Source organism: Rhinopithecus bieti, unplaced genomic scaffold (genome assembly GCF_001698545.2).
Source record: "Rhinopithecus bieti isolate Rb0 unplaced genomic scaffold, ASM169854v2 scaffold_81659, whole genome shotgun sequence".
NCBI classification, from domain to species: Eukaryota; Metazoa; Chordata; class Mammalia; order Primates; family Cercopithecidae; genus Rhinopithecus; species Rhinopithecus bieti.
This window is the reverse complement of record NW_016837762.1, coordinates 1,397,068-1,411,431: the sequence shown is the minus strand read 5'-3', so window position 1 is coordinate 1,411,431 and position 14,364 is coordinate 1,397,068. Positions and strand designations below refer to the sequence as shown.

The 14,364-nt window shown below is 42.1% G+C and overlaps 1 protein-coding gene across 3 annotated transcripts in view; it reads left to right on the top strand.

Annotated features, from left to right (window-relative positions):
- The first annotated feature begins 664 nt into the window (after positions 1 to 664).
- Positions 665 to 14,364, top strand: part of TEX26 (testis expressed 26) — a 56,729-nt gene continuing 43,029 nt past the window's right edge. For 2 of the 3 annotated variants that reach the window (XM_017865959.1, XM_017865958.1), the window contains exons 1-2: positions 665 to 822; positions 7,753 to 7,840. In XM_017865959.1, coding sequence (XP_017721448.1) covers positions 762 to 822; positions 7,753 to 7,840 — 149 coding nt within the window. In that variant the 5' untranslated portion in view covers positions 665 to 761. The remainder of the gene's footprint in view (positions 823 to 7,752; positions 7,841 to 14,364) is intronic. The other variant, XM_017865957.1, reaches the window with a different exon arrangement.

Genomic DNA, 14,364 nt, shown 5'->3' with positions numbered 1-14,364 from the left:
TTATTGGTGTCTTTGACTCTTTGAAACAGTTTGAGTAGTTCCCAGGATATGAAGATAAAAGACCCCCTTCATCAGTGAAAACTCTTACAAGAGGATGAGAGACATAGCTTCCTCTATGAGAGTAGAACAATTAGTTTGACACTCACAAACACTATGGTTATTGCCAGGAACGTGGCCTGGTGAAGGGGAGAGTGTCACATCCTCCTTGCCCACTCCTGTTTCCACCCGTGCATTTCCCCTTCTGCCCCTCTCCTAAGCCAGGATGACCCTTCTGACTGCATGGAACTATCACAGAAACTGCTTCCATTTACACCAGACAACTTGGGATTCAGTCTTCTTGCTTGGTTCTTACTTACTGCAAAGATCCGTGACAACTTTGCCCACATTTGCTTAAGCTGAAAGCTAATGGATGAAAGTTTGCAGTTGAAAATCTGACACTACTACTTTCTCTTCAATGTCTTCCTTGTTTGCTTTTCTTAGGAAACATACGAGACTGTGGTCGGGAAAGCTCACTGCAGGAACTATACAAATAATGTAAAAGTAAGGCATCCATAGGATCAAAGCCACATTTCTTTGCTCTCTGCACCCCATTCCCGCACTGGCCAGGTTAAGCCTCTTTCGTGGCCAGCACCCGTTGGCAGGGCAGAACTCCCTGGAACCCGACCCTTGTCTCCATAGCGACGAGTCACAAAGCGGCCCGGGGCTCCCGCAGCGCTGAGTTCAGCTGGAGCCAGGGTCAGGTGGCCGCCTCCTCGGGCAGAATGGAACAGCCCGGGCCCAGGGCTCCGGATCCCGCTCTCTGCCACCACAACCTCCGGCCAAGTAAGAGAGCAGACTCTGCCGGTCTGTGGGGTGGGGCTGGGGTCTTTCCCGGGGAAAGGGTCCTGTTGAGAAAAGGGGGCCTTAGGTCTTTAAGGGTGTGGCATCGCTCTTAGGAGTACGCTCACCTGAGGAAAAGAAGGGGAGTGAGGGAGAATTACAGGGTATTCATGACGTTGCCCCTTTTCAGTCCTTCGCGTACCCTTTGCCAAGTCCCCGCTCCCGAAAACGCGCAGCGTTAAGTTTTAAACACTCAAGGAAACGCCTGGCTAAGAGGGGACGGGAAAAAAGGAAGAACTGGAGATTTTCCAAGGAAAACAGGGCCAAAGGCAAAGAAGAAAGAGAAGTCCGGGAAGATCAGAAGAGAACAAGTCCTGCATGAGTCCCGATCCCCATACAGGGTCTAGGAAACAGCAAGGAAAGTGGGGGAGGGGGTGGCTGCTGGCTGCAGTCCCAGCGGTGTCTGCAGAGGCGGGGCCCTCCCTGGGCTGTCACACAGCCTGGGAGCCATGGCCTTCAGCTGCTGCCTCTAACCCGAACTGGTTTTTCTTCCACAGAGATTTTGTATTTCACAGAGGTAATGCTTTTCATCCTAATTCTACCGGCAGATGCAGCAGGTTCACCAGTTCAGCCTTTTGGGTCGGTGGAGGGATAGCCACTCTAGCTGTGATGCTAGTGGCATGATTACCGTGTAGTCATCTCCATCATGGTCTCTTGTGGCAATAATTGCCCATTGCTGCTGTATAGCTGGGTAATTGTAATTCCACAGTGGCTACGGAGTAGTGAGGGATTGTTCGAGTACAAATTTTCTAGAATTGTGCTCCCACAAGAATGAATGAAGTGCATATTTTCATTCCAATTCATTCCATTGTGAATTAAGAGTGGAAAATGAAAATACTTAATTAGTGCAGAAAATATCTAATACACTCAGTTTCTATATGATGACAAGGCAAACAGGAGAGACAAAGGAGGGAGGATCCCCTCCTAGCATCCCGACAGCACCCCTTTGGATGCTTCTCTTCCCTTTCTAACCACCCTGTTTTCCCACTGTCTCCCCGTTACATCCCCTTCTTGTCTGGAAACTGTTAGAGTCTTCCAAGATTGATCCTTCTAGGCTTACCTTCTCTTTGTGACCATATCCTGCCGCAGGCTTCAGGTGCTGCATAAAGGTGCCAACAACTGTCTAACCTTTATCTCTGACTTGGACTTTCCTCCTAATTTTTCAGACCAGAATATCTAACTGTCTACCAGACAGTTCCATGTGGGTGTTGCAGCAGGGCCTCCAACTTGACATGTGCAAAATCACACTCCTTGTCCTCCTCAAACCTTCCAGAATTTGAGAGTTCAGTTAAGAGGGTCCTAGCTCCTCAACTTAGAAGGGAAGGCAGCTTCCTTAAGACTGCAGTTTGATCACCAGGTCTCTTTGATTCTGCCTCCAAAGCTCTTTTTCCCCTGGGTGAATTTGCCCCTTTACCTCCAGGCTCGGGCCTCTAATGGCTAGTCTGTGCCACTTCATCCCCCACTGCTGGGTGAGTCACCCTCCAAAAGGTGGGCTTGTTGTGTCACCACTGCCCAGCTTTGGTCCAAAATAGGATGAGGTTGGTGGTGACTGATGACTAACTGCTATTGAATAATTACTACAGATGGGCCTCTCAGGTGCTGTATTAGCTTCCTGTGGCTGCTGTATGTTCCCACAGACTGGTGGATTCAAACAACAAAAATTTATTTCCTCACAGCTCTGAAGGTCGAGAGCCTGAAATCAAGGTCTGGAAAAGTCTGCACTCCCTCTACAGGCCCTGGGGGAGAAGTGGTCCTTACCTCTTCCAGCTTCAAGTGGCCATGAGCAATGCTAGTGATGGCAGTGGCTGCTGCCATCATGCTGGCTGCAGTAGGGAAGCACAGCTGGGGCTGCAATGCTCCATGGAGCCCGTGAGAGTTGCCCCTTCTGAGTCCGGATGGGAGCTCCCTGTGCGGCTACAGCCGCCCAAACCACAGCTGCAGACCCAGGCCTCCTGCTCTATGGAGCAGGCAGGAGCCCCGTCGTCCTGGACAAGGCTACAGTCACCCAAACTGTGGCTGTGGGTCTGAGCCTCCCTGTGCCTCTGAGCCTCCCTGTGGAACCCACGGCTGCAGACCTGGGCCTTCCACTCCATGAAGCAGGCAGGAGCCGGGGACAAGCAGGAGCTTTGCGTCTTCCAAGTTGGTCAGGCGGGAGCTCCCTGGTGCAGCTGTGGCTGCCCTCCCAGGCACAGGACCTGGACATCTCTGCAGCCTGCACCCTTGAACCCCCCAGGAAGGACACCCTCACCCACCCATCCCTGCAGGCTCAGGGGTATCTCCTCCCACTGCTAGGTCATACCCCACCCTCATCCCTGCAGGCTCAGGGGTATCTGCTCCCACTGCCTGGCCTCTCTCCACTGGCTCTGATCTCAGAGTGGGGTTGGGGCCAAGCCCCAGGGCCGTGAATGGCAGCCAGAGGCAGACAGAATCCTGGGTGGAAGGGGCTGGGGTGCCCAATAAGGCCCCACCTTCTGACCACGGAGGGCCTGAAGACTGGGGATCAGGTTGCCAGTCAGGAACCTGAGTGGGGACTCAAGCTGCCTCCTCCGGCCTGCTCATGGCCACCCATGGACCAATCAGCATGCACATTCTTCCCTCTGAAGTTCATAAAAACCCTGGGCTCAGCCAGAGCAGGGAAGAGGACGGCAGAACGAAGAGGGCAGGGAGAGACAAGGGAACCACCCTCTGTAGAGGAGTATGCTCTCTGCTGATAGCTGGAGATGATGGGGCAACTAGCTGCAGAAAGGAAGGAGTACCCTTTCCACTGCTGACAGAGAGGAGCTACCCTCTCTGCTGAGAGCTTCAGAGACCTGCAGAGACCTCCGATGACTTGCCTAAGGAGAGGAGCTATGCTCTGCAGGGCCTCCTCTCTGCTGACAGCTGAACACTTGACCGGATGACCTGCCTACAGAGAGAAGCTACTCCTTCCTCTGAGCTGTTCTAACACTAAAACTCTTCTTCACTCTTCACTTGTCTGTGTACCTCAATGCGGGACAAACTCTGGCAAAGGCTGGCAAAGGCACTGCAGGCACAGAGGTTTCCAGCCAGAAAAATCAACACCCCAGAGATCCTGTAACACTAGCTTGTGGCCTCATTACTCCAGGTCTCTGCCTATATCTTATAAGCACACTTCTACTTGCATTTAGGGTACATGAGGATAATCCAGGATGATTTCCTAATCTCGAGATCTTTAATTGCATGCACAAAGACCCCTTTTCCCAATAAGATCAGAGTCACAGGTTTTGGGGATTAGGACATGGACATATCTTTTTTGTAGTGTCACCATGTGGCACATTACAAACAACTTATATTTATCAATGGCTTGAATCCCTTAAACAAAATGAGGGAATAAAACAACATGTGAAAATATTTTGTAAAGTATGATAGAATATACATATTAGTTACTATTTTATAGTATTTTTATAGCTTTATATTTTCCTAATGGTGAACACATCCAGTGGGTGGTCAAGGTTAGCAGAATGAGGCTTTAGGATGCTTTGCCAACCTGTCATTAGCCATCTTTCCCTTTGCTCCATTCACATAGGGCTATTTGTTCTGTCTCATCTCAGACTCTCATACCTCCTGGTACTTCCTCTGTAAATTGCTTTACTCCATGTCCTGTGTTTCTCTTTCAAGCATCTACTAAATTAAATCACAGCTCAGGTGCCAACTATGCTATGATGACCCCTGGGCCTGTCCTTGCTGCGCCATCTTCTCATCCAAGCAGAAAGAATTGCACCCTCTTCATGTTCCCTGTGACACATAGGCCATCAGCACCACATTAAACTTGTGTTCATAGCTCATCTCTTGGCTTGTGATTTCTCCAAGGCCAGGTCAAGACTCTGTGTCCCAGTGCCCCACAGGGCTTGGTCCATGGGAGAGCTTGGGGACTTGTTTGCAGGAGGAACAGAAAATGAGAGAAGAAAGAATGAGGAAGACATAATCACAGGAAACATGGATATGAGCTACAGAAAAAGACATTGAGACACTGAGAAGAAAGTAGTGACATGCAGAGAACATACTAGAAACAGATTTTCAGAATATTGTGATTACAGATTTCTCAATGAACATTTCTGTTAATGAGGAAGCTTAATTCCACTAGCATACTGTACTTTCAGAAGCTTTGCCAATGGAGGTAAAAAGCATGGAATTACAGCCCCGACAAAAAGGGTTGTAGTAAGGGAAATCATTAACATGAAATTAAAGGAAGATGTACCAAAGATAAAGTGTGCATCCAAGCAGGTAAGGATTAGGGAGTGGAGCGAGTGCCTGATCTGTACAAATGTAACATGGGAAGAGGGAGGCTTGCGTGGCCTTGGTTCCTGGAAGCAGTGAGGCATGCTGCTCTTGTCCGTTAGACTCCTGATACAGGCACCTGGCAATTGGTGACCCCAGCTGCCAAACTATCTTCAGAAGGGATAGGATCCTAGATGGGAGCACAGAGAGGCATGTCGTGCTTGCCAACATGATTGCTTGGGAGGTGCTGCCTGGAGTGCTGTTCTGCCAGGCTTTTTGAGGCATATCTGAGCTTAATAGAAATGTGATCTGGACTGTTAGAGTTGTTTGCCTTAGAAAAAAAGGGAGAAGTTATGTGTGGCTTTTGTGCAGAATATCTTTCCCAATCCTTCCAGAAATCCAATGCAGAAGTTCAAATCAGGTTAGAGAAGGCTTCTTTTATGAGTGGCGTGCCTCACAATTTCTTCCCTTTTACTTGTTCACACTTGTAATTCTTTTAACAAAGAACATTGAATTCTGCTATTGGGATAAAATGCTTTCAAGCATAAAGTGATGCCCACTAAAGCAGGAATATTGGAGAATGACATCATTTCTTGTAGAGCAGGATTAGAAAGCAGACACTAGGAGTGCATAGAAGCACAGGTACAGAGTGGGGAATACAAGGGGCTAAAGCTTGGGTTCTCTAAGGGGCTTTAAAGTGGAAGTAGAACTTCAGCCAGGATCAAGGGCACAGGTAATAGTTGTGGATGATCAGCTCCTGATTGGAAATGAGAGTCTGTTAAATTATAAACAAGACTTGATTGGGATAGATGAGGAGATGAACATTAAGAGGTTCACAGATAACAGGAATCATAAATATTTGGCCAGAGCTCCCTATGCTAAACAGTAGCATCTAGCTTTTTAAAATAGGGAAATTGAAGAAAAATACTTAGTAACAATTGTAATAGGACACATGAAGGGGAACAAATACAGGCAATGAGTATGCAGAATACTGGCTACAGTATTCTAGGGATGAAGTGATAGATCCAAGAGAACACCACGTATTCAAAAAATAGAGACATTCAGTCGGGTTCTCATGACATCTAAAAAGCAGCAGGTAGCTACCCAGATATGAAGAGTGAGAGAATGACTGGATTTTAAATTTAAATGTATATTCCTGAGAAATTTGGTGGTACTTTGTTGACAATGGAGGTTGGGGCAAATAAACAGTGTTGTTGCCCGTATCTACCTTAGTTCACTTTCTGTTGCTATCACAGAATACTACATACTGGGTAATTTATAAGGAAAAGAATACTATTTAGCTAATGGTTCTAGAGGATGGAAAGTCCAAGAGCATGGCACTTGCATCGGGTGAGGGCCTATTAGCTGCATCGTAACATGGTGGAGGGCATTGCATGATGACTGGGCAAGAATGTGCTAGCCCAGGTCTCTCATCCTCTTTGTATAAAGCCACCAATCGCATCCTGGGGACCCCTCTCTGATTACCTTATCCAATCTTAATTATCTCTCAAATGCCCCACCTCCAAATGCTATCAACATATACATTTAGGGATTAAGTTCCCAATATACAAAATTTGGGGAACACATTCAAACAATAGCACTGCCAGTGGTAAGTTCTCAGCTGGCATCCTCCTGGAACCATCAGCAGTATATGACTCCCTTCTCTGGGACACTTTCTTTGAGTTTCAGGATGCCACTGGCTCCTGGTTTCTTCATCACCTTGCTAGCAGTGCTTTTCAGACCCTTCACTGGTTCCTCCTTCTCTCTCCAAATTCTTGACATTGGAGTGTTCCAGGTCTCAGCCTCGGAACTTCCGCTCCAAGTCTACTCCTTCCCTCATTGATCTTCCCACTCTCATAGCTTTAAATAGCATATACACCACAACAAAGGATTTTGCACAACCATTACAAGACATGAATTAGAACCACACCAGATAACTTGGAGGGGTTTTCTATCAGACACTGTTAGTGACAGATACAAGAAAAAGATACTTTGTGTCATATGAACCCACTTTTGTGAAACAAAAGGTTGATAACTGAAACCCAATATGTCTCTGTATAAATCAGCATGTGATACCTCCATATGTATGCAAAGAAGCAGGCACAATTGTTAACATATGCTGCCTGGGAGGAGGGATAGGAAGGAGAGTGGCAATGTCAGGGAAAGAAAGAAGTAAGGAGGTGTCCATTATAAAACTTGATGTATGTGATATGATTGCCTGTGTGTAAAATCATTCCATGTGTATATCTAGTATGATGCAAGTATAGGTACATCTAAGATGATGCATGTAAAGTTGGTGACCAAAACATAATAGTGGGTCTTTTAAGATGATAGAATTTCAGATGAACTGCTTTCCTCTTTATATTTTTATGTCTGTCGTTAATTCTTTAAAATAGCCTGCATGAATGCTCAGGAGAAACAGTAGAACTATCTTTTATTTTGGGGTGAAACACAAATAAGTCAAGCTTTCCCTCATTCCTGTTAGAGGCTGTATTTTGGCCTTTATTCCTTAGACTCTAAAGATAAATTATCCAAAATGTTTTTTTTTCTCTTGCAAAGTTATCTTAATTGTTAAAACAACATTTCATCAAAACATTCAGGTTTGCCATTTTTAAAACTGCTTTATTGTACTTTTAGCAGGTGGCCCCAACTGGGATTCCTATGCTACCACTATGAGGACTGCATTCACGCCTAAAACAGGAGCAGTACCTGCTGCCTTCATTCGGTAGATCATTATTTGAGTTGGATTGATATACATGTTTTAATTTGTTGGCTTGTCTTTTATGACTCAGAATCCAAACACATAGACAGTAATTAGAGAAGCCTCATAAAAATGCTCTTGGGTAGGGGCTACTGTGTGCACAGCTCTCCTCCAAGTATCAGTGGTACCCCCTCCCCTCAAACAGTATCCAGACCTCCTATAGGGAAACCAAGAAAATGGCTACTAATTTTTCATGAAGTTGCTGTGTATTGTGGTTTACAGCAGACCTAATATACAGGTTAATAAGGTTGTGCTACCTAAACATTCATGTGACTTGAATCAATTCCCTTATATATAGTAGGCAGGCAATGACAATTGAGTGAATAGATGAATGGATGAACAAATACTTTTATCACAGCATCACCAAGACTAGCCTTGGAAGCTGGAAGAAGGCTACTGTCCCCCTATTCTTACCTCCACTCCTCCAGATACTGCAATATTGGCTTCAACTTCTCCAATTCAACCTGAGCTGAGGGTAGTGGGAGTTTCTAAACATCAGCTGCCTTTCTGAGCTTCTAAGCTCATCAATAGGTGAGTGAGAGCGGGATTAGGGGAGCCCCATCATCTTTCTTTCTTTTTTTTTTTTTTTTTTTTTTTTTTTTTTTGAGATGGAGTCTCGCTCTGTCACCCAGGCTGGAGTGCAGTGGCGCAATCTCAGCTCACTGCAAGCTCTGCCTCCCGGGTTCACACCATTCTCCTGTCTCAGCCACCCAAGTAGCTGGGACTACAGGCGCCCGCCACCACGCCTGGCTAATTTTTTGCATTTTTAGTAGAGACAGGATTTCACCATGTTAGCCAGGATGGTCTCGATCTCCTGACCTTGTGATGCGCCTGCCTCGGCCTCCCAAAGTGCTGGGGTTACAGGCGTGAGCCCTTGTGCCCAGCCGCCCCATCATCTTTTACTGTGTCACTGGTAAGTGTGAAATCAGCATAGAGAGCCTTCAATTATCATCTTCATTCTGTGAATTGTGTCCAATAAGAATCTTTTTCACCTTAAGCCTGGCCAACGTGGTGAAACCCCGTCTCTACCTAAAATACAAAAATTAGCCGGGCATGGTGGTGGGCACTTGTAATCCCAGCTACTCGGGAGGCAGAGGCACAAGAATTGCTTGAACCCAGGAGGAGGAGGTTACAGTGAGCCGAGATCACACCACTGCACTCCAGCCCGTGTGACAGAGCGAGACTCTGTCTCAAAAAAAAAAAAAAAAAAAAAAAAAAAAAAAAAATCTTTTGCCTTAAAAGTTCAAGATATTGAGAAGTAGAATGGAGTATTGGTAAGACCATGGCTATGGAATTAGGCAGAAATGCCTTCTATCCTCAGCCCTCTGCTCTTACCCGTATTATCTCTGCTACCTTGTGCAAGTTAACAAGCCATCTGGGACTCAGTTTTCTCATTGGTGAAATGGGGACAATGATACCTGCCTAAAGTGGCTGTTCTGAGGACACAAAGCACTAGGATAGTGACTAACACAAAGAAGTTAGTCATTTTCATTCATTTTTCCCACCATAGTATATGACAAATTTCCAAAAAGTACAAGGCTACAAGATTCCAGATTTCTGAGTTACTAGCTATCCCAGTGAGTTGCATCGTAACTGGGAAATTTTATCATCTGATTGTAATGAAAGTGCCAGGTATATGACTGTAACAGTAGCCTGAAGAAGAAACGTTTAGGGGATGAAAGCCAAAAACAAATAGATAACTTAGGGAGTCTAGGTCAGTGATGTTTGCATTTATATATTTATAAAGTTCTCACAAAATTTTCAGTGTAAAATTTTAACTTTTTTTATTTCAATAGCTTTTGCAGTACAAGTGATTTTTGGTTACATGGATGCATTGCATAATGGTGAAGTCTGAGATTTTAGGGTACCCATCACCCAAGTAGTGTACATTGCACCCAATATGTAATTTTTTATTCCACACTCGCTTCCCTCTCCCTCCCTGCTTCTGAGTCTCCATAGTCCTATATCACTCTATAGGCCTTTGGGTACCCGTAGCTTAGCTCCCACTTCTCAGTGAGAATGTATGGTATTTGGTTTTTCATTCCAGAGTTACTTCCCTTAGAATAATGGCCTCCAGCTCCACCTAAGTTGCTGCAAAAGATATTATTTCATTCTTTTTTATGGCTGTGTAATATTCCATGTTGTATATATACCACATTTTTTTTTTGATCCACTCACTAATCAATGAACACTTAGGTTGGTTTTATATCTTTAAAATTGTGAACTGTGCTGTGATAAACATACACGTACAGTAGTCTTTTTAATAAAATGACTTCTTTTCCTTTGGGTAGATACCCAGTAGTGGGATTGCTAGACCAAACGATAGATCTACTGTTAGTTCCTCAAGAAATCTTCATACTGTTTTCCATAGAAGCATACACCATCAGTGTTTAAGTGTTTCCATTTCACCACATCGTTGCCAGCATCTACTGTTTTTTTATTCTTTTTGATAATTAAATTCAACAAAACTTTTTGCAGGAGTAGGGTGGTATCTCATTGCAGTTTTCATTTGTATTTTCCTGATGACCAGTGATGTTGAGCATTATTTTTTCGTATGTTTTTGGCCATTTGTATACCTTCTTTTGAGACATGTCTGTTCGTGTCATTTACCAACATTTTGATAGGATTTGTTTTCTTGGTGATTTCTTTGAGTTCCTTGTAGATTTGGGATGTTAGTCCTTTGTTAGCTGCACAGTTTGCAAATATTTTTCTCCCATTCTGTGGGTTGTCTGATTAATCTAATTATTCTTTTTGCTGTACAGAAGCATTTCAGTTAAATTAGGTTCTATTTATTTATTTATTTTGCATTTGCTTTTGGGGTCTTAGTCATGAATTATTTGCTTAGGCCAGTGTCCAGAAGAGTTTTTCCTAGGTTATCTCCTGGAATTTTTATGGTTTCCCATCTCTTATATTTAAGTCTTTTGTCCATCTTGAGTTGATTTTTGTACAAGGTGAGAGATGCTAGCCAATTTTCCCAGCACCATTTATTAAATATGGTGTCCTTTCCCAAATTTATGTTTTTGTATGCTTTGTCAAAGATCACTAGGTTGTAAGTATTTGGCTTTATTTCTAAGTTCTGTATTCTGTTCCATTGGTCAATGTGCCTACTTTTTTTTTTTTTTTTTTTTAACCAGTACCATGCTCTTTTGGTACCTATAGCCTCGTAGTATAATTTGAAATCTGGTAATGTGATGCCTTCAGATTTATTCTTTCTACTCAGGATTGTTTTGGCTATTTATGCTCTCTTTTGGTTCCATATGAATTTCAGGATTATTTTTCCTAATTCTGTGAAAAATGATGTTGGTATTTGGATAAGAATTGCATTGACTCTGCAGATTGCTTTGGCCAGTACAGTCATTTTCATAATATTGATTCTTCCGATCCATTAAACACATCCGTGGGGTGTGTTTCCATTTGTTTGTGATTTCTTTCAGCAGTGTTTTGTAGTTCTCCTTGTAGAGATATTTCACCTCCTCCCTGGTTAAGTATATTCCTGGTATTTTATTTTTTGCAGCTTTTGTACAAGGGATCGAGTTATTGATTTGATTCTCAGCTTGGTCATTGTTGTATATAGCAGTGCTACTGATTTGTGTACGTTGATTTTGTAACTTGATACTTTGCTGAATTCTTTTATCCAAACTCTAGGTATACGAACATATCATCAGCAGACAGCAATATTTTGACTTTCTCTTTTCAAATGTGGATACACTTTATTTCTTTCTCTTGCTTGATTGGTCTGGCTAGGGCTTCCAGTACTATATTGAATAGAAGTGGTGAAAGTGGGTATCCTTTTCTTGTTCTAGGCCTCGGAGGAAATGCTTTCAACTTTTCCCCACTTGGTGTAATGAAAATTGTGGTTTTGTCATAGATGGCTCTCATTATTTTCAGGTATATTCCTTAGATGCCTAGTTTGTTGAAGGTTTTTATCATAAAGGGATGCTGGATTTTATTGAATGCTTTTTCTGCATCTTTCTGCATATTGAAATGATCATGTGATTTTTGTTTTTTTGATTCCATTTATATGATATATCATATTTATTGACTTGCATATATTAAAGCATGCCTGTGTCCCTGGGATGAAACCCACCTGATTATTGCATATTATGTTTTTGATGTGCTATTGAATTCAGTCAGTATTTTGTTGAAAATTTTTGCATCAATGTTCATCAGGGATATTGGTCTGTAGTTTTCTACAGACCAGTATTCCTGGTTTTGGGTATCAGAGTGATACTGACTTCATAAAATGAGTCGGAGAGGATTCCCTCTTTCTCAATCTTTTGGAATAGTTTCAGTAGGATTGGCACCAATTCTTCTTTGAACGTCTGGTAGAATTCAGCTGTGAATCCATCTGGCTCTGGCTTTTTCTGAAGTCGACAGCTTTTTTTATTACTGATTCAATCTCACTGTGTGTTATTGGTCTGCTCAGGGTTTCTATTTCTTCCTGATTTAATCTAGGAGGCTTCTATGTTTCCAAGAATTTATTCATTTCCTCTGGATTTTCTAGTTTGAGTGCATTGAGGTGCTCATAGTAGTCTTGAATGATCTTTCATAATTCTGTGGTGTCAGTTGAAATGTCTCTAGTTCCATTTCAAATTGAGTTTATTTGAATATTCTCTCTTCTTTTCCTGGTTAATCTAGTTTATGGTCTATGAATTTTACCTTTTCAAAGAACAAGCTTTTTGTTTCATTGATCTTTTTTTTGTTGTTTGTTTAATTTCATTTTGTTCTGCTCTGATCTTATTTCTTTTCTTGTACTAGCTTTGGGTTTAGTTTGTTTTTGTTTGTCTAGTTCCTTGAAGTATGAAATTAGGTTGTCAATTTGTGATCTTTCAGACTTTTCGCTGTAGGCATTTAGTGCTATAAACTTTCCTCTTAGCACTGCTTTTACTGTATCCCAGAAGTTTTGATAACTTGTGTCACTATTATCATTTATTTCAAAGGGTTTTTAAAATTTCCATCTTGATTTCATTGTTAACCCAAAAATCATGCAGGAGCAGATTTTAATTTCCACGTATTTTTATAGTTTTGAGAGTTCCTTTTGGAGTTGATTTTTAGTTTCATTCCACTGTGATCTGAGAAGATACCTGATACGACTTTGTTTAAAATTTATTGAGACTTGTTTTGTGGCCTATTGTATGGTCTGTATTGGAGAATGTCCTATGTGCTGATGAGAAAAAAACGTGTATTCTGCAATTCTTGGGTAGAATTTTTTGTAAATATTTGTTAGGTCCATTTGCTCTAGAGTGTAGTTTAAGTCCATTGTTTCTTCGTTGATTTTTTGTCTCAATGATCCGTCTAGTGCTGTCAATGGAGTGTTGGAGTCCCCCACTCTTACTGTGTTGCTGTCTATCTCATTTCTTGGATCTAGCGGCAAATATTTTATGAATCTGGGAGCTCCAGTGTTAGATGCATACAAATTTAGGATTGTAATATCTTCTTGTTGGATTAATCCTTTTATCATTATTTAATGACCTTCTTTGTCTTTTTTTACTGTTGTTGCTTTAAAGTCTGTTTTATCTGATATAAGAATAGCTACTCCAGCTCACTTTTGGTTTCCACTTGCATGGAATATCTTTTTCCACCCTTTTTCCTTGGGTTTATATGAATCCTTATGTTTTAGGTCAGTCTCTTGAAGACAGCAGATATTTTGTGGTTTGTGGATTTTTTAAAAATTCATTCTGCCAATCTATTAAGTGGAGTATTTAGGCCATTTATGTTCAATGTTCATAGTGAGATGTGAGGGACTGTTCTAGTCATCATGTTAATTGCTTCCTAGATACTTTGTTTTCTTCATTGTGTTATTTTATAGGCCTTTTCAAAAGGTTCTATTCTAGTATATATTGACCTTTTGTTTCAGGATTTAGAACTCCTTTTAGCACTTCTCGTAAGGCTGGCCTGGTAGTGACACATTCCCTCAGCATTTGTTTGTCTGAAAATGACTTTATTTCTTCTTTGTTTGTAAAACTCAGTTTTTCTGGATAAAAAATTCTAGGCTGACAGTTACTCTCTTTAAGGAGGCTAAAAATAGGACCCCAATCCCTTCTGGTTTGTGAGGTTTCTGCTGAAAAGTTTGCTGTTAGTCTGATAGGTTTTTTTGTTTTGTTTTATTTTTGAATAGGTTACCTGATGCTTTTGTCTCACTTCTCTCAGAATTATTTCCTTCACATTGACTTTGGATAGCCTGGTGACTATGGGTGTTGGTGAAGTCCTTTTTGTGATGAATCTCCAAGGAGTTCTTTGAGCTTCTTGTATTTGGATATCTAAATCTCTAGCAAGCCCAGGAAAGTTTTCCTCATTTATTCCCTCATCTAATTTTTCCAAACTTTTTACTTACTCTTCTCCCTCAGAACACCAGTTACTCTTAGATTTCACCATTCTACATAATCCCATATTTCTTGGAGACTTTGCTCATTTCTTTATATTCTTTTTTCTTTATTTTTGTCTGGGTTAATTCAAAAGCCTTGTTTTCTTTTTTTTTTTTTTTTTTT